We start from the raw sequence: 18,802 nt of genomic DNA on the forward strand, positions 1-18,802 counted from the left end.
GTTGCATAACCCATTTTATTTCGGATTTATAGCCTATCCAGTCCAAATTTCATTTACACCATCAAACAAGACTTGAATGTATAGCTTAATTGGCTATTACCCATTCCATTCAGCACGCCAAGCAGACGTATAGCGTTTTTTATCTTCAATAAAGTATCTATTTTTCACAAAAAAAAAAAAAAACTAGAAACAAACACCAGTTTTCTTCAGTCACGTGTCTCACGTGCTGCACTTTTCTACCCGCCTCCTGGCTGTCTTCCACTCTCCGAAACTCGCGCGTCAGGCCGACATCGCCGACTCCGTACTACGTAATATTTTTCTGAGCAACTCCAGCCCCATACTCTCTTATCACAAAGCACACCAAACCCAACGGCTCACAGCCCGCCACGTCATAAACCATACGACTCCGCGCACCAGCGTGCCACATGTTGGCACCGAATATTCGATGCCACAAAATGTTCCAGATTTCAATTTCCCCCAAATTTTGATTTCTCAAAAGAAAGAGGAAGCCCCTTCTCGCATTTTTGCCCCAAATCAGGAAACCCTAATTCCATTAATGGCTGAATTGGTCTCTGGATTTTCTGAATCGCAGTTTTTTCTCGTCTCCGGCCAATTCGATTTCGTCGATCTCGTCAGATTTTCTTCTCTTTGGCAGCGCTCTCCTCCTCCACCTTCTTCTTCTCAGATTTTCAGTCGCCCTTGTAACTTGTTCTGACAGAGAAAGCGTGCTAGGGATTCAGAAAGTACAGTAGGGACCCCCCCATACGACTCACAGTTATGGGGAAACGTGAGCCTTTCATCCCTTTAGAGTTTTCAATTTGATAATTTTGTTCATTAGGGTTTTCTTAATTCTGCTAATTCTGATGTTTCAATTCGTTAGTTTTAATTGTAATTTGCTTGTTTTATTGCTTGAGATCCCAAATTTGCATGCAATTTATTACTTTTTTGTTGGTTTCAATTATTGCAACAAGTTTTGTTTTAGCTGATTTTAATGTTTGTTTGAGTTCATACTACATGTGGGTTTTTAATTGTCTCCTAAAAAAGGAGGATATAAGAATTATGGAATTTTCGGTGTTGAGGTTATTGTGGATTTTGGCATTTGCAGGTAGTTCTCAGCGTAAGAATGCTGCAATGATGGATAGTGATGATGATAATAGTAGCGTGAGTTCGACATCGACTATGCGCTCCGATCATATTTCGGTGTCTGTCAATGAAGATATGCAAGTGGATAAGGATAGTTTACTTGACCAAGCTGTAGATGCGTTGTATGAGAAGAGGTATACTCTCCTTTTGATAATCATATTGTGTAATGATAGTAATAATACTCAGAAAAAAGTGCAAAGAAGCTTGTTTTATTGTTGCCCATTTTGCTTACTAAATGTTATACTTTGTGTATGTGAAGGGGTTCCACAAGAGAAAAAGCTTTGTCAGCAATTATTGACGCATTTAATAGCAACATGCAACATCAGTTTGTGGAAAAGAAGTAAGCAACTGCATTTGATTATGTTCACTTATGCTCTTAGGACCCAGAATGCCTTAGTTCTTACCGTATTGTATTTTAGATTGATTCTCATAAACTTATTTGGTGTTCATCAGGTTTGCCACTTTATTGCATCAGTGTCTGAATTGCATTAAAAAGGGTTCGTCCAAAGAGATATGTTTGGCGTCTCATGTGATCGGTTAGGTCTTAACTCCTTTTTTGGCCCATTTGTTTACTTCTCCCCCAAGTATCAAAATCAGTTTTTAATCTTTTTGTGTGTGCTTGTAGGACTATTGGCTTTGACTGTTGGATGTGGAGACAATGCTCATGAAATACTGGAAGAATCACTACCTGTGATTTCACAGGCTTTCAAATCTGGATCTGAAGTCTCAAAAACATCAGCGGTAGCTATGATATCATACTTCTCTAGGCTTTAGCTTCATATGATTTCTGGTTGTTGGACATATCATAATATTGAACCTGTTTTCCTTTAACACAGAATTTGGTTTCTAATTGCAGTTACTGGAGTGTTTAGCTATTATCACTTTTGTTGGTGGTAGTGATCCAGATCAAACAGAAAAGTCAATGCAAATTATGTGGCAAGTAGTTCATCCAAAACAAAGTTCAAATGTAAGTAAGCGCATGCCGTATTTATCTATTTTTATTTTGTGTGCCAGCTGAAGGTTCTGTTTCACTATTTGTCTGTTGTCCATTCTATAACTTTTTCAGGTAATGGCAGTCAAACTCTCAGCTGCTGCAATAACCACCATGGTGTCTGCGTGGTCCTTTCTTTTGACAACTGTAGATGGTTGGAATCTTAATTTTAAAGATTGGCAAGAGTGAGTAAAATATTGATCACTGATGCATTTTATTGCTTTGCTTTTCTTTCATTTGATAAGGATTTGTCTACTTGGTAATGTGTGATTCAAACCACATTAAGACATTGGCTGTGATCAATTTGATGCAACAACCTTGTGGAATAACTCCCCGATCATTTTCTGGCCAATAATGCAGGTCCATAACATACTTATCTAGCCTGCTAGATAAGGATGACCGGTCTATGCGTATAGCCGCTGGTGAAGCTTTGGCATTAATTTTTGAGATTGGAAGTTTAGAAAAGTTCTCTGCTGGTGCGAATACTTCAAGTAATGCCTCAACTGAAGAAGGAAATAAACCCCGGGAATATGTACATATACAAGGACTGAAATCAAAGATTATTAATCAAGCCAGAAACCTCTCAGCTGAGGCAGGTGGAAAAAGTTCTGCTAAAAAAGATCTTAGCAATCAGCGGAACACGTTCCGGGATATCTTGGATTATCTTGAGGTATATTACACCCTTGTGATTAAAATGGATACTTAATTATGTCGATCCTGTATACTGATCTTATTCATCAATGTAGGATGGTTATTCTCCTGAAATTTCAATAAAGATTGGTGGTGAATCATTACACACATCAACGTGGTCACAGATGATACAGGTCCTCTTATCCTCCTCCTCCTGTTTTCGTTTCAATTTTTTGTTTGGTTAGATAGTTTCAAGTCGTTAAACTGTTACTGTTTTGAAACCATCGCAGTTGAACTTTTTGAAGCGTTTTCTTGGAGGAGGTTTTATCAAGCACATGCAGGTTGCTTTCCTTACCCTGAAATATGATTTCTTCGTCATTTTATTGGATAAATTTGTATCTATTTTTAATCTTGGCACTATAATTCATCTTTAATTAGTACAAGGCTAAATTAATACAATTTTCTGAAACAGGAAAATGAACTCCTCCAGGATGTTCTTGGCTTCAATCCAAAGAAAAAGAATCCATCTGATTCCGAACATCGTCTATCTGGTGGTGAAAAGGTTTGTTCTTACAACTACTCCAATTTGTTTCATTAGTTTGATATTCCATAGGTCTGCAGCAGGTGTTCTTTTGTGGGTAGGTAATTCTCCAGTCATTCATTAATATTGTTTCTTCATTACAGAGGATGTTTAGGTCACCGAACTCAGTTCAAAGCAAAGCAAGGACCCAGCTGCTTAACAAGCAGCGAATGTTATCTGAGGTATGCTTGCGAACGCTTTTGCTTCAACGTGTTCAGGGTAAACATGCTGGCTCTTCAATTATACTTTGCTTCTTACCTTTTTACTCTCTTTGTGCGTTTGCAGGGTAAAAATATCGGCCGCTTTGCAGCGAACATGGGGGACGATGCGTAAACATCGATGCGCTCATCTTTTCGGCTTTGCACTACTTTTGGTCCCCAGCCTCCATTCTTTTATTTGCAACAAACAATCTTGTTTCATCTCTAGTCATGAAGTTGGTGGTGGGTTCAAACCAATAGTACAAATGGTTGGATAAGGCTATATCTGTCATTTGCTACTCTAGAAAATTTTAATGAAGAATTTTATCTTGTATATTGAATTTGCCACAAATAGATTATAATTTTGACCAATGCATATGCTAAAATCTTTTGAAAACTCATCAAGATTCTTATGTTTTTTTTTTTTGAACAAACGGTATTTACACTTGCAATAATATGGTTAACACGTCAAAAGATTTATTTTCGTGGAACTTTAGTAACATCTGACGACCTTAAAATACAAGTAGGTAAGTGTTTAACCTAACGTAACTTCGTTCTGACTAAGTTTTGCATCCCGCTAAATTTTTTATGAACATTTCTTGGGTCCGCAGCCTCCATGAAAACAATCTGTGAAAGCTCGACGCACTGTTTTAGATCAATTTATATTTTCCGTTTGAATTTTTTGACGCCAAGTACATCAAGTGTGTCGGCTAGAGTGGTGGCCCTTAAACACAAGGTCGAAGGTGGTTCGAACCCCTCCCCCCCCCCCCACCCCTTCTGGTGTCTTCCTGTTTCTTTTATTACATGTTAGGCCAATTATTTCCATCCAGCCCATTTTTTCTTCTTATTGAGTTTTTACCAAAGCCAGTTTGAACTATGGTGGATTCTTTTATCAGTTGAGTGGAACTTCATTTAGTACTACGGTTTATCTGCTTATTAAGTTCGATTCTAATGGATGACGAAGTTTGATACTAAATATTAAGTTTGACTCTAAAAAAATTTCATACTAATCACAAATCTAATCTAGTGTCGGTGTCTTCACTTGATTAATGCATATGAAACCATAGTGATTGATTGAGCGATGTAACTGTGGTTTAATCAAACGACAAGTTAGCAAGCAACAAAATTTACAGTGACCCAAAACTCTCGATAGATCTCACGCTTGAAACCGTTCCCTAAACAAAAAACGGGGGAGATGTCGGTGTTACTCTGTATATCTAGAAGCCACCTAAACCAGAAAAGTGCTTATTCATGGCCCGGTCCTTCCTGAAATTATTTCTCCCACCTCCTCCTCTGCCTCCTCTCCTTCCCCCCCTTCCCCTTTGATTTCCGGCATTCTCTCCGTCTTCACCTTCGGCATTATCGTTGTGTTTGTTATCTTGCTCCTCATTGGACTCCCTTTGTCTTCCTCCCCTCCGTCCTTTGCCCCTAGCATTCCCAACAGACTCACCTTCGGCATTATCGTTGTGTTTAGTTACTTGCTCCTCATTGGACTCCCTTTGTCTTCCTCCCCTCCGTCCTCTGCCCCTAGCATTCCCAACAAACCCTCTCCCTCTCCCATCCATCTGACCTCTCTCTTCGGCTTGAGAATTCTCAAATTGTTTGTCTTGCTCCTCCGAGTATTCTGTCAGCTTCTTAACCGCGCCTAGAGGAAGATTGCCACCACGGCCAAGGCCATGAATAACTTCTCGTTGTGCTTCAGTAATTAATGATGCTTCCCCAGCATTTGCAACTGCAACTGAACCTGCAACTTTGTAACTATAGTTCTTACCATCCTTGACATAATATTGGGGCTTCTTTCTGGAGCCCCATTTGGAACTAGCTGCATCCTGAGATGAACTTCCAGTTTGTGTTTCCCACGGCCTACCCGTATTTGAGCTGCTTTTTTCACTAAATATCTCACTTTCCCCCACTCCTGAATCCGCAACACTCAGACCCAGATCATCAAAAGAGTCATCATACTCATCGTCATACTCAAACTGTGAAATAAGAGCAGCAGTGTTTGCAATGTATTTCTCATTTCTGTCATCCAGGGTATCCGTATCAGGCACGTCTGCTTTAGACTTCCTAACAAACCTTCCTTGTGATGAGGAAGATGAAACCGAAGGGGCACCATTTTGTTTATCCCTCACAACTGCTGTACTAGTGGCGGGTGGTGCTGTAAGCTCACCTACTTTTCCTTTCCCTTTATCATTCCTACCAACAGTTGCAGTCTTGGGTGCTGGCATCGTCTCTAATGACATATCCAAGGACTGCAGATCTTCATGAAGAGTTCCCTCAAGAATCCTCTGAATAACCTCCTCAGGATTCTGGTTATAGGCTTCAAGACAAGCAGCTAAGAAACCTTTTCCATAATCAGGGAACAGGTCCTTTATTTGACTGATTCGCGACTCCACAATTGCAACATCTTCATCTATCTGCACCTTCTTGTTTGTCAAAGCAGCTTTCGTACTGGGCTGCTCCTTAACTATGAGTTTCTGAGTAGACATAAGTATTCCATATACATACCCCAGCTGCTCATCATCCATGATTATCCATCCTGCATGAACAAAGCCAACTAAGTATGAATTTGCGTCTTCAAGCATAATTATATTAAACAAGCCAATGCAAAACTTGTACAAGTACAATATACTGTAATAGCATGTAATAGCTCACCACTATTTTGTAAATTCTCCATTTTGCTCATAATGTTGAAGTTCTTTTCAATATTTTGAAGAAATGTTTGCCTATTCTGGTTCTCCTGAGCACATACGGAAATTCCATTAATCTCTCTTAAAGTTTGAACCAGTATATCTGATCTAATGAAAAGATCCTCCACTTTGGCTGGAAACATCTCTGCAGCAGCTGGAATGGGGAGGTTATCTTTGAAGGCCTCATCACTTAGATAGCACAAATCCAATAGTTTCCAACCGAATCTGACAATTCTCTTTGATAACATCTTCAAACTTAAAGCAATATTAGACACCATTTTATCTTCTCCATCTGCTGAAATTATTCGAAATCCACGCTGCAAAGATGGAAGTAATGAATCATGCAACCTTGCTAGAGTGCTTAGTAATGCCTCGTTCCCATGACTGCATAGAAAGAGAGAGCAAAGATATACTGTTTCATCATTATTGAAACTTTTGACAGCATTATTGCTAAAAAAACATGATTTACCAAACGAACAGGTTCCACTACAAAAACTCCTAGAAAACGACCAAAACATGCTGATGAAGTTTCCATCAGATACTCAGCTTAGAAGAGCCAAACTATATTCTAAGATAAACCTTCTGATTGTTGACTCAAACAGCCAAGCCCAAAGGAAAGATACCTGGTTTCAACAGGGCACAACAAGAAGACAGCAGATGGTTCATATGCAGTTAAGAAAGCATCCATGGATACAATTGCATCGTTGATGAAGTCCATAACCTACCAAGAAAGGAGAAAATTCTTAAATAGAGTATCATAAGCATGCCAACATCCTCATGTCTTGTAAAAGTTGAAGCAGAAAACAGCCATGGTCCACTTGAAACATCATAGATCCAACCCGTATAGAAAACGAAAGGGGTCACTTGAATTCCTTATGAAAAGAATTTCCTTAGCTGTATTTGTAGCAAAAAATTGGTTAATAAAACTTCCATATATAATATCCCCCATTGTTCTAAAAATTTAATTTAATTTTGTAAAGCATGTAGCAGAACAAATCCAAATTAAAACCCACTATTACTCTAAATCTCTTTAAGGAATTAATTCAAATTGCAGCTAAGTACTGAAAAGGAGTAGAGGAAGGCATCAGTTGTACTAATAAGTTCAGTCAATAAGAATAGAAAGCAACTCACTTCCAATAAATCAGCAAGAAGTCGGCTGGATCCATGTTCTCCAGTGTTTCCAGAGGAAAAAAGGGTCTGCACATGATAACAGGAGTGCTTATAAATCCTTCCAGTAAAAACTAATTAAAATAGCATTGAAGATACATAACTAGTAAAGACTTAACCATTATTCGTTAGGCAGAAAAGTTTGATCAACATTATTTATGCAACATATGAGTTTCACTGTTATTTTACTAAGCTTCCTCGAGTATTTATCAAGACTATGACTATAGAAACCCACTTTTGCATCCTTATTAAACAGGATGAACGGAATAAATGGTGGAATCAGTCACTTTTGATTTTAAAAGATTTGAGGGCATACCTCCAAGGCTGAGCTGCTACGTTGGTACATTGTTTGGACAATGCTAAGGAAATGTGATGCTACTGCAGTCAAATTGTCACGGATCCTAGTATGAGCTTTTACTGCATTGCCAACCTGAAAAACATAATAACAAAGAATGACTGAGTGAGTGAGTGACAGAGAGTGCAATTGGAGAGGGCACTAGGCCGCTATTTATGAAATTCCTACCAGCACTCTGGTCAAATCTTCATTTTCATGACCATATATAGCACATATATCTAACAACTTAGGCAAGTCAAGCAACTTCATCTCCTGCAAAAGAACTACATGTGGAATTAGTGAACAACTGTTATTTCGATACAATATTAAGCAAAAAAAAAAAGAATCCTAAATGTATTTTCTCCAAATAGATGTATTCAACTCGAATACAAATATAGGACATATATATAGACTTTCACGAGACCTAAAAGCACCTAGCAAACTCTAATATGGAAGCAAAAGCACCTAGCAAACTCTAATATGGAAGCAAAAGTCATCTCATCTATGGATATGGTATGGAATTTGTAATGAAACATCAGTTACCACACTGCACAAATTTTGGAGAAAAAGAAGAAAGCATATGATTTCTTGAAGGAAAATGACATAAAGTAATGCATAATAATATCCAAAATCTTTAAGGGTTACACTAATCATGTTCTAACAAAACAGATTATCTTGCCCACCAAACTTTATGAAAAACAATTACAGAGAAAACATATCTACGGAAAACACCTTCATGGTCTTGTGGACTGAGACTATCAGCAAGACGAGCGCCAGGATCCCTATTAGAAGATCTGCATTACGATGACAGAGAAAGTGAATACGAAAAGCGATAATAACAACGCAATAACAGAACATGATGCTATACAGCTGCAACCTCAGACTTACATTCGATATAATACCATGAACACACGGCGGCTCAATTCAAACTCCCCAACAATGACCCCCGCCACCAATTCCTTGGCGCCGCGATGAGGGAAATCATACCACCTACTCCTAAACTGTAGAAAGCTATCCAGAAATTCATGCAACGATGTATCACTAGCCACTGACAACAATGGGGCAGCATCAACACAAAAACAGTGAAAATATTAACAACAAATTGAATATTCAGTGTTAAGTTTCCGGCTTTTGCAGGTCAAGATGTAAATGTCACAGCAGTTATTTTACCTTGTCGCCAAAACTCCTTAGGGTTTAACTTCAACAGGCGAGAGAGCTCTCTGTTAAGAAGATCCACCACTCTCTGCGACTCCAGGGCGTCCAATCCGCCTTCGTCGGCGCCGAGCCCAGCCGCCACCGCCTCATCCTGGGGCAAGTAACTTACGAAATTGCCACCCTGAGCTCTGCTCGGCACCCACTCACCTTTGTCCCCCATCCGAACCCTGCTCCCCGACGGCGGCACCGAAGCAGCGGTGGAAGTTTCCGCATTGGATTGCTGCTTGGATAGCGATTGCCGGAGAGAGGTGGAGAGCGTGGGATTGGGATTAGGATTGAGATTGGGCTCTCGAGGGATTGGATTGTTATTGTCTGGATTCTTGGGGACGAAGACCTTTTGGGGTTTTGGGACACCCTTGCTTCCGGCGGTTCGGGGGTGAGAGTTTCTGTTCGACATGTTCTCCCTCGCACTCAGTCCGATCGGATTTCGATTGAGGGCAAGTGAGACTCAGAGGGAGAAGAAAAGACGGTGCGTCGAATGGAAACCAAAGAACTGGGAGGTCGGTGGCGCTTAGTTGCGCCAAATCCTGGTATTTGTAGGCCGGGCGCGGCGGCTTTTCTTTTATTTCTTGGCCAACACTCACAAGTCACTAGGCATTGGCAACCAAGCCTCTATTGACTATCGACTCTTGACATTTTTTTTTATTTTTTTTTCTAATTTCATATATCATTCAATCCTACGAGTATTTTTACAACTATTTAAGGGTTCATTCGGAAATGTTTTTGAAATGATTGAAAGTGCTTTTAGCGAAAATATTTTTGGGTTATAAAAGCATTGAAAGTGTTTCTTATAATAAGCATCAGTTATGTGTTTCTTGCATGAAGCACTTTAAATGTTTTTTGAGAATTCACTTGCATTTTTACTAAAAATTGGTTTTAAAAACATTTTTAGAACACTTCTAACAGAGGGACACATAGTCAATTACATCAAGTAAGATTAAGGGTTGATCAACTAAGTATTCAACTTTCTTAGAGTCGTGCATAGGGAAGGAACTGATTTTAGATTATACATAGGGAAAGCCATGTGCAATGGGTGTCTATCGGTGGAGAGAGATAGAAGAATGGCAGAGAGCGCCAATTGGTTGAAGGTTATGTTCATTTGCCCTGAGCAAACTGCCGGTGATAAGCCGGAGGAAGGTGAGGATGACGTCAAGTCATCATGCCCCTTATGCCCTGGGCGACACACATAAATCTATTTTCTTCCCTATGAGTTCTAGTCTCAATAAGAATGCTAGTTCTTACTGTTCATATGTTATGATATGAATATACCACATAAATTCATTATGTGTTTCTTGCATGTAATACTTTAAGTGTTTTTAAATGATTCACTTGCATTTTTACTAAAGGTTGAGTCTAAAAACATTTTCACCAACAAGCGCTTTCAATCAATTTAAAAGCACTTCAAAACGAGTTCTAAATCTTATAATTTTAATTTCAATCATTCATAAGAAACGTTTTCACTACCATTGGCTAAAAAAAAAAAAAGAAGTGTATCGTGGTTATACATTTCTAAGTTCTTTTTTTTCAAGAAGTTTCCGTTAAGAATTTTAATGAGCTTATAATAACAGAGGTGATTTTCGCACCCCTTCTGAAAAAGCAGAAATAAAGAGTAAGCAGTGGGAAAAGGAAGGTGATAAAAATTATTTTCCGAGAGTAAAAATATTTTCAGCCAAAAAGGAAACAAGCCGGGCACATTGTGTCGAGGTTTATGTAATTTTGAGACTTTCAGAGGGGTGAGTCTTTAATAGTTGGGATTATTAGTAATCGGACTTTATATCTATTAGATTGGCAAGCAAACAAAAATAGTACTTTCTCAATGCCATCATGACTGTTCATTTCCGTACCAAAAAGTAGTCCGGACTATTAAAGAAAAATTACTTTCCGAGATTAAAAAACAATGGCAGCATAGCTTCAGAGAAATAATATTTACACAGCGGTCAGTGATATCTATAATTTTTAGCACCAACATTAGAGAAAAGGTTAACATCTTCAGGGAACTAAATTCCACAGAAGCTCCACATGCCAGGGCATTTCTATTCTACAAGAGAGAAAATTCTGTCGATCGGCCTCTGCTAAGCCGAAACAACCCTTATACTATAAAGTTTGCTGCGATATGTACCATGTACAAGAAGATAAAAAGAAATATGTCACCGACGATAATAACATTCAAAACTTTCATCATTGCCTTCGTAGAAGAGAAGCAGGAAAGCAAAAACTCAGCTAGTTTAGAAAGCATAAAGCATAGTTTCTTCCAATAAGCTATATAGGGCATAAGAAGCACATGTATGCAGAGACTTCCACCCATATCATAAATTAGAAGATCATACCCACTCGAAGTTTGTTTCTTTAGGTAATATTAGAGCAATGAGACAATCAGGAGGACTCGGTGCAATAGAGAGCATAGCACAAATGTCATCAGAGTGTGGAAGTATGAACAGAAGCCTCGCCCATAAGGATTTCACAGCCGGGATCTTGATCACTCCTGAGCAATCCCTCTGCTTCAAGTATGAAACGAAATCCTGAAACTGGAGAACAGAAATGAAAGACTTAATATATGCGGGAATTCATTGGCAGTTGAAACAGGATAGCGAATCTTGGCTACGCTTATGTGTTGGGGGTAGATAAACATGTACAAATATGAATCTCAAAGATCTTCATTTACAAATCTTGGAATTGCATGAATCTCAGTTAGATTGTACTTTGGGATGTTTACGAACTTTGGTTTAGAGTAGACTGGTCTAAACACCTTCAACTTTTCCTTCTGTGTCTACAAATCTTAGAATATTTACGTGTAAGACGTTTACAAGACATAACTAATGTCATCTCTAACAAACATGTTCTGGAAGTGTTTTCATGGTTAACAGTTCATCTTTTTCCTAGTCCAGATAAACAATACTATCACTTTATCAAGGGATAGCATAGCTGCCATCCCAAGAGAGGCTACAGAACTACAGGACCAATGCAAAAGAGGATAACTTACGCCTTTGTGGTCGCCTGCAGAAGCTGGGATCAATCTGCATACCTCCCTCTGCATCAAAAGTAAAAGAAAAGACAATAAATATAAATAAATTTTGGAAATGAATGACAGATATTGAGTTCAGGATAGTAATATTAATGGACTTACTTTATGTGGTGGGGTGCTAGTAAATGTTGACTTCACATGCCGAAAATCTGTACGCTTGGTCATGTCTAACTTAGCAGGCCATCTGAACCAATTAGCCATAAATTATGAATAGATATTTAGTTTATACTCAAAAAAACCTTAATGAGATTTCAGAAAGGAAACTGGGGAAAAGAAAAGAACTGACTCTATAGGTTCAGAAATGGCATTCAAATATTTGCATATATCTGAATCCACCCTATGCGCATAAACAGTACAGTAATGAACACCACTTTTGCATAACATTCCCTGCCACTGATACTGAGAGCGTTGTCCAGAACTTTCCACACCAGATGATTCTGGAACAGGTGGAGGAGGTGAATGGGGAGGAGGAGGAACAAAAGGCGGCTGTGACTGAGGCAGAGGTGGTGGAGATGGGGGCACTGGAGGTGGCATTTCAGGCAGAGGAGGTGGTTGAGATGATAATGGTGGTGGAACTATTGGTACTGAAAACATTTGGTCAAATTGCTGTGCTGGAGTTCCCTGTATCTGTGCAAGTGGAGTCACAGAAGCAGGAATGAAGGGAGCTACAATAGCATTCCCATGAAAATTGTTGGGCATTACACCTGGTGAGATTGGGTTCAAAGGAGGATTATGATTTACACCCCGTGGATCCCAAGAACAGCTTGGAGGGGGGTAAACAGGCCGTATAAATGGAGATGAGTGAATTTGGAGTGGAGGTGGGACACAGGGTCCCTGTGTTGGCACAGGAACACAAGGAATGCTCCCTGGTGCGGAATGCAGCTCCATTCCAGGTTTTGCATACATCCACTTTTGTTCAGCAGCACGAGAAACGGCATGACTACCTATAGTAAAACCATTCAATATACAATTCATTTAGTATCAAAGGACAGAAAAGGAATGAGAAGGAGGCTAGTTTCAAATAAATTTCTACCAAAAGTATTTCACCTTGAGAAGGATCCACAGGTGAGTTATTGTCATAACCATCAAGCTTTGGGGTGCCAGATTCAAGCATCTCCGTAGAGCCAGTAGCTCTCTTTGACTGAAATAAATATCCACTCTGTACAGTATTCCCCTGATTCTCAGACGTTACTCTAGGGGATGCAAGCTCCATGGGGTGGCTCTCATGATTTACTGAAAATGGTGCAGCAACATAACTACTGGACATGTTTCCAGGGGTGCTGCTTCTTATGTCAATATGAGTAGGGGTAGGTGCAGATCTTGCACCATCAGTTTGGGATATTACGACATTAGCTGGCCCTGCACCATATGGTGGCCTGTGGTTACTCCTTTCCTTGCGATGTTGTCTGAGATGTGCCATTACCGCAGCAGCTTCTTCAGGAGTATCAAATTCCATCAGTAACGCACCTTCATTGCTAAGATCAGTGACCATGTAAGGACCCTTGTAAATCACTTTTCTTGATTCATGCAGAGTCTCATCCTTGGCCCATTGACTTAATACATTTCCAACATATACATGGCAACTAGAACCAACTGCAATGCCATTCATGGTACCTCTAGTTCCCAGTCCTATATCCATAAACTTCACGTGCCAAGGAAAATGTCCACGAATATATTCCCGAGCCTTTATGGCATCCACAATGTTTCTGTACTCTACCAAGGCAAACCCCTTGAGGGGGAAGAAAATAAATTGTTCTACTGCACCAAACCTCTCTAACTGAAACCTTACATGAGCTTCAGACGCATCAGATCCTGAAAAGCCCAGCCAGAGCTGCTTAGAGGCGGAGAAAATATCCATGGCTCCAATATCCCCATCCGAATACCAAACAATTTGAGTTGTTGTGGAAGTATATGGTGACACCAAATGAGGTCTAGGAGATTCAAAAGAACTATTTACACCACCACTTGAAGATCTCATGAGAGGTGAGCCAAAATCCATTGCATCTTGATTCTTGTCAAGATGACCATGTTTTCTCCCATCAAATGAATTACTCCTGAAATTTAGTGGAGATCTTGTGACAGGTGAAAGAACCTGGTGGTTCATTAGGTCCCTTGGCACAGAAGACCTGCCATGTGACATATCTCCATGCTCCCTAATCTCAGAGTTTGTGGACCTTGTTCCCCAACTCTCCTGATTGGAACCTGCAAGAGTAGTTTCATGAGGGATTATAGAGCTGTACGGTTTCAGATGTTGACCTGAAACTCTGTCAGAATAAAAATACATGATAGGATCCATTATTAGTTCTTAACTTACTATCTTTTCCATACAGTTCACTACAGGCCTCATGTTGGTTAGAGAACCTAGGAACCAGATATGCTCGTTCAATAAATCTGGATGGATCAGAATCATCCTCATCGCTATCCACTTGATCATCTCCCACATCCATTCGCCCTAAAAATGAATTAAATACATCTTCCAAAGAAGATTTAATATCATTAAAAACTTTGGAAGACGACGATTTACATAACTTTTTATACTTTGAGAACATCCAACTTTGCAATGACGGATCTTTGCTAAGAACCTGCATACGTAAAAAGAAAAAGAAAATAAAACCAAAAAAGGCCCCAGGGCAAGAGACAGTCAGCAATATCAGAAAAGGAATAACTATAATTAAACAAATCACTACACAAAAGGAAAACACAAATTTTCATCTTCAAACCAAATACTTGAGAAAATTCAACTTATTTCTACCTATCAGTCAGAAGTACAAGGATAACCATTTTAGGAATGTAAAAGATCCTCATTTAGTAGTGTCTGCCCCAAATTACTGCATCTCCTCTACATATGTGTTGGTTTAACATTTCATTGGCAATAGTACCTAAATTTCTAGAACTTAGTCAACCCAACAATCATTTTCCTAAAGAAATTTGTTGCATTCAACTGAAGCTGAGTTGCAATTCCAAAACAGATGGTACAGAAGGATGCATGTGATGCATCATGCATATCAATACGCTTACTATCATACCCTACTATTACATATTATCTGTTTTTGTTATACAAACAATATATGGCATAAATTTTTTCCAAATTCTGTTAAAAAAACAATGGTCAGCAACTGATATTTTCTCCACTATCTTGAAATATTAGGATTTGCAAGTACACTATCAGAAATCAATAGCTTATACAGCCAAAAATTGGTACAACAATCAGAATTGACTATGACATAACATATAAAGCATGGGAAGCTCAAAAGAATTACCAGTCCTAACAAGCAGCTCTCTAAAACTGTTGATGCATCCCCACAGACATGATTGCCATCTGATGCTACCTGCTCAGAGCTAACCTCGCAGCCTCTGGAGCTAGATTCAGTATAACCTGTACTTGATTTAGATTCATCACCAGTCTTAGCGAAAGGATATCCACCATAATTATCAAGCCTGCTTGTCATTTGCCTTAGAAAATACTGCCCTTTCAGAACTCCATCCGATGCACTGGATTTAATGAGTTCAAACCAGGCTGCGAGTAATTTTTGTGGATAACTAAAGAGAATCCATATTAAACTGAGAGCACATAACTTGGATAATTTAATAGGTGAAGATTCATTTTCATCTAAAACCTTTTGCTTTAGCTCAGAAAATTTTTGAGAGGAATCTTGTATTCTCACAGTTTCTTTCCCAACAATAAGAAAGACATCCTTTCCCTCACAGGAGGATATGAAGAAGGTGAGCACATTCTGGAAAACTGCAGAGCAAATCCCCCGAATGACGGATGATGTTGGCGCCACTGAAGATGCAGTGCAGCAAATATCAGCTAGACCAAGAACACAGGATTTAGCAGTCTGAAATGCAACACCATCAGCATCCTCTCCTCTCTTTATTACTGCCATGCTCCAGTTATACATATTTATAACAACTTTCCCTGCAGCTTCAAGGGCAGTTGGACATTTTGAAGCATACCGAGGAATGAGATCAGCAACAATGCGTTGTACACTCGTACAACCTGTGAAGTTTATACTGAGGATTACTACATTGAAGAGAAAAAATTATAATCTACACCCTAAAGTATGAATGTTACTAATGAGGGTCCGAACGAACAACCTCGTTCATTGCAAAGCATTCTCTTTTCCATTCACTAATTCAATTTTACGGGCAAACTACAATTCAACTAGCAGCATAAAGTTGTTGAACACATAATCAGCACCTACTTCATCTGCGCAACATTCCGATGCTACCTACTCGATCTCATGTAATGCAAATTTACATACAACCCGAAAACGAAACCCTAATCATGAATTTTTCTTTGATTCTTCACTTAAATTTACACAATGCCAACAATCATCACACGCTACTTGATCTTCACATGAGAAAAAATAAATAAATCGAAACCAACACGGGCAAAAGAGTAAAAGCAACACGAACCTCTGGATGCAGTGATGAGAGAGAGATAAGCTTGCTCGAGCTCCGGCGTGAGAGCAGAGTCATTCTTCGAAAGGCAAAACTTGATCCGCTTGTAGCAATCGTATACACTTCGAATCTCGTCTCTGTATCTCCGTTTCTTCATAATCTCCTCCTGAGACAGAGATTGCGGAGCGCCCACGCTCCGCGGCGGGGCTAGGGTTTGCAGTGGTGGCGGTGGTTGTAATAATGGCGGCGATGGAGGCAGTTCTGGTTGGGATTCGTGCAGCTTCCGCTTCTTCGGAGGTTGCTCTCCCGAGTCCATGGCCGGAGAGAGAGAGAGGGAGGACGGTGGCTTGCTGAGATTCTGGTGAAAAAGCGATGGTGGCCGGCGGTCGACTGCAGGAGTCGATGTGGGCGCAAGATTAGGAACTAGTTCTAATCAGCGGGAAGGGTCCCACCATTTGTGAAACCGTTGGGATGTACGCGCGGAGGATTTGTGGGTCGCACGATAACTATTACCGTTTATTTGTACGAGGAGGTCCTTTAATTTAGAGTTATTTGTGGATTTTCTCCGAATTGTAAGTAGATGTCAAGTTTTTCTGACTTCTAATTAAAAATTCTAAATAATTAAGGCTAAAAAATTCAATTTAAATTCATTTTATATATCTTAATTACCTCTCTCAAAAGAAAAGAAATAAAAACCGGTATCTCAGAAACATAATTAAGATAAATTTAATTATTTATTTTTTCTATTGTGGTTATAATTATAGGGAAACAAAAAGTAATGAGCGTTTGTTTTTTATTTTGAATGATTAACTAATCTAATTAGACGTTAAGAATATATCATTGTTTAACATGGGAAAAACTTTTTCCCATGAGTGGATTATAAATTTCTTATGAGTGCTAATTGCCAATTTTCCTCCTTAACTTTAATTTTAGTCTATTATCCTCTTGAATTTTTTATAATTGGCCAATTTTTCCAGAACTTTTATATTTGGGCAATTTTCTTCCTGAACTTTTATTTTAGCTGATTACCCTCTTAAAATCTTATAATTGGCAATTTAGATTTTGAAAATTTTCATCCATCTTGGTCACGTGCACGGCACATGACAATAGCTTGAGGACATACGCAAAGGTAATTTTATTCCTTAATGTGACAACATATTGTTTTTTTTTTCCTTCTTCTCTTCCGCTAGTTCACTCGATACACTTTTTGTTTGAATTTTATCTCTATAAATACTTCCTTATAATCTTGTTTTTCAACAACATGTTGGGGTTGTGATGTCATGTCATTAATTAGCCATCATTGTGACTTTATTCACATGATGTCTTGGTTCACCTATTTCAATTCAAAACTCAAATTCACATAAGAAATTAATTACTTATCTCCATAAATTCATTACTAGAAACTGGCTAATTATAAACGTTTAGGGGTAATAAGATAAAATCAAAGTTCAAGAGGAAAATTGGTCAATTATAAACCTTATTATGATTTGATTCAATCCGATTACTAAATTTTAACGAAAATTGAAAATATTGTTTCTGATCCGATCCTTTCGTAAAACACTCTTAAATGAGAGAGAGGAAGATGTCAAAAGAAAGATTGTAAAGGGGGTAGTCTAAGGAAAATTAAATCATGTGTTGGAACCAAATTTGCGCACCACCGTGAAGATAGGAGATGCCCAAACTCGGCTACCTGTGAAACAATAAACAAACCATAAAGTAACCTTCTCATCGTTGGGGTGCTGGTCTTCGACTGTCAAGTTAGTAAGCAATAATCGCATCTAGGGAGGGGACTCAAGCAGTGGCTAGATAATAAGGTATGCGATAATTGTGTTACCCATGATGAACCTTAGAAGGGTACTAGTCGAGAGAGAGTCATTTTAGGATATAGAATTCGTATTAAATCGAGAGAATCCCATATGATTTATAGAATTAGATATTAGAGTGTGGTTACTTGCAGCATACGCCAAATCCCTAGATTGTAGGAATCTCTAAGAATATAGGAAACCTGACTAACTCCATATGATTAGTTTATGTATCTTGCGGAGCAATAATGGTCAATCTCAACGAAGTTGACGGACTTCACCCACTTATTCGGAACAAAGTGACGGTGGTATCGTTCATTCGTCTAGTAGCTCTACGATAAAGGCTATAGAGTCCCTGACCAGCCTTAGGAGATACTTCTATTTCCATCCATTTTACTGTGGCCCTGAAAAATTGTGGTCCTAGAATATGCACAACCATGTGAATTATTCGGCCAAACACACAATTTCTAAGCCATTATATTGGGAGAATGACATAAATAGAAGGTGTTCATTGTCACAGTCACGTTTTGAGTCAATAATACGTTATTTATAAATTTTTCTCCACATAATGTCATAGTATTACACCAAAATACTACATAGTGATGAACTTGGTTCAATAATACAACG

At 38.9% G+C, this 18,802-nt stretch overlaps 2 protein-coding genes across 2 annotated transcripts; one reads left to right on the forward strand and one right to left on the reverse strand.

Moving 5' to 3' along the window:
• The first annotated feature begins 423 nt into the window (after window positions 1-423).
• LOC126632501 (uncharacterized) lies at window positions 424-3,938 on the forward strand. Its single transcript, XM_050302929.1, has 13 exons — window positions 424-787; window positions 1,106-1,277; window positions 1,403-1,483; window positions 1,597-1,679; window positions 1,769-1,884; window positions 2,000-2,110; window positions 2,210-2,319; window positions 2,495-2,804; window positions 2,881-2,958; window positions 3,055-3,105; window positions 3,237-3,326; window positions 3,449-3,526; window positions 3,630-3,938. The coding sequence occupies exons 1-13, from the start codon at window positions 778-780 to the stop codon at window positions 3,675-3,677; spliced, it is 1,338 nt and encodes a 445-aa protein (XP_050158886.1). The 5' UTR covers window positions 424-777; the 3' UTR covers window positions 3,678-3,938.
• Window positions 3,939-4,587: 649 nt separating this feature from the next.
• On the reverse strand, window positions 4,588-16,853 carry LOC126631296 (uncharacterized). The gene is made up of 17 exons (XM_050301472.1): window positions 16,389-16,853; window positions 15,230-15,969; window positions 14,284-14,551; window positions 13,017-14,171; window positions 12,256-12,913; window positions 12,072-12,153; window positions 11,928-11,975; window positions 11,271-11,472; window positions 8,903-9,394; window positions 8,621-8,780; window positions 8,465-8,526; window positions 7,922-8,016; window positions 7,715-7,828; window positions 7,363-7,428; window positions 6,855-6,952; window positions 6,197-6,615; window positions 4,588-6,080 (listed from the first exon to the last, which is right to left on the reverse strand). The coding sequence occupies exons 1-17, from the start codon at window positions 16,687-16,689 to the stop codon at window positions 4,759-4,761; spliced, it is 6,282 nt and encodes a 2,093-aa protein (XP_050157429.1). The 5' UTR covers window positions 16,690-16,853; the 3' UTR covers window positions 4,588-4,758.
• Window positions 16,854-18,802: the final 1,949 nt, after the last annotated feature.

Source organism: Malus sylvestris, chromosome 8 (genome assembly GCF_916048215.2).
Source record: "Malus sylvestris chromosome 8, drMalSylv7.2, whole genome shotgun sequence".
Lineage (NCBI taxonomy): Eukaryota > Viridiplantae > Streptophyta > Magnoliopsida > Rosales > Rosaceae > Malus > Malus sylvestris.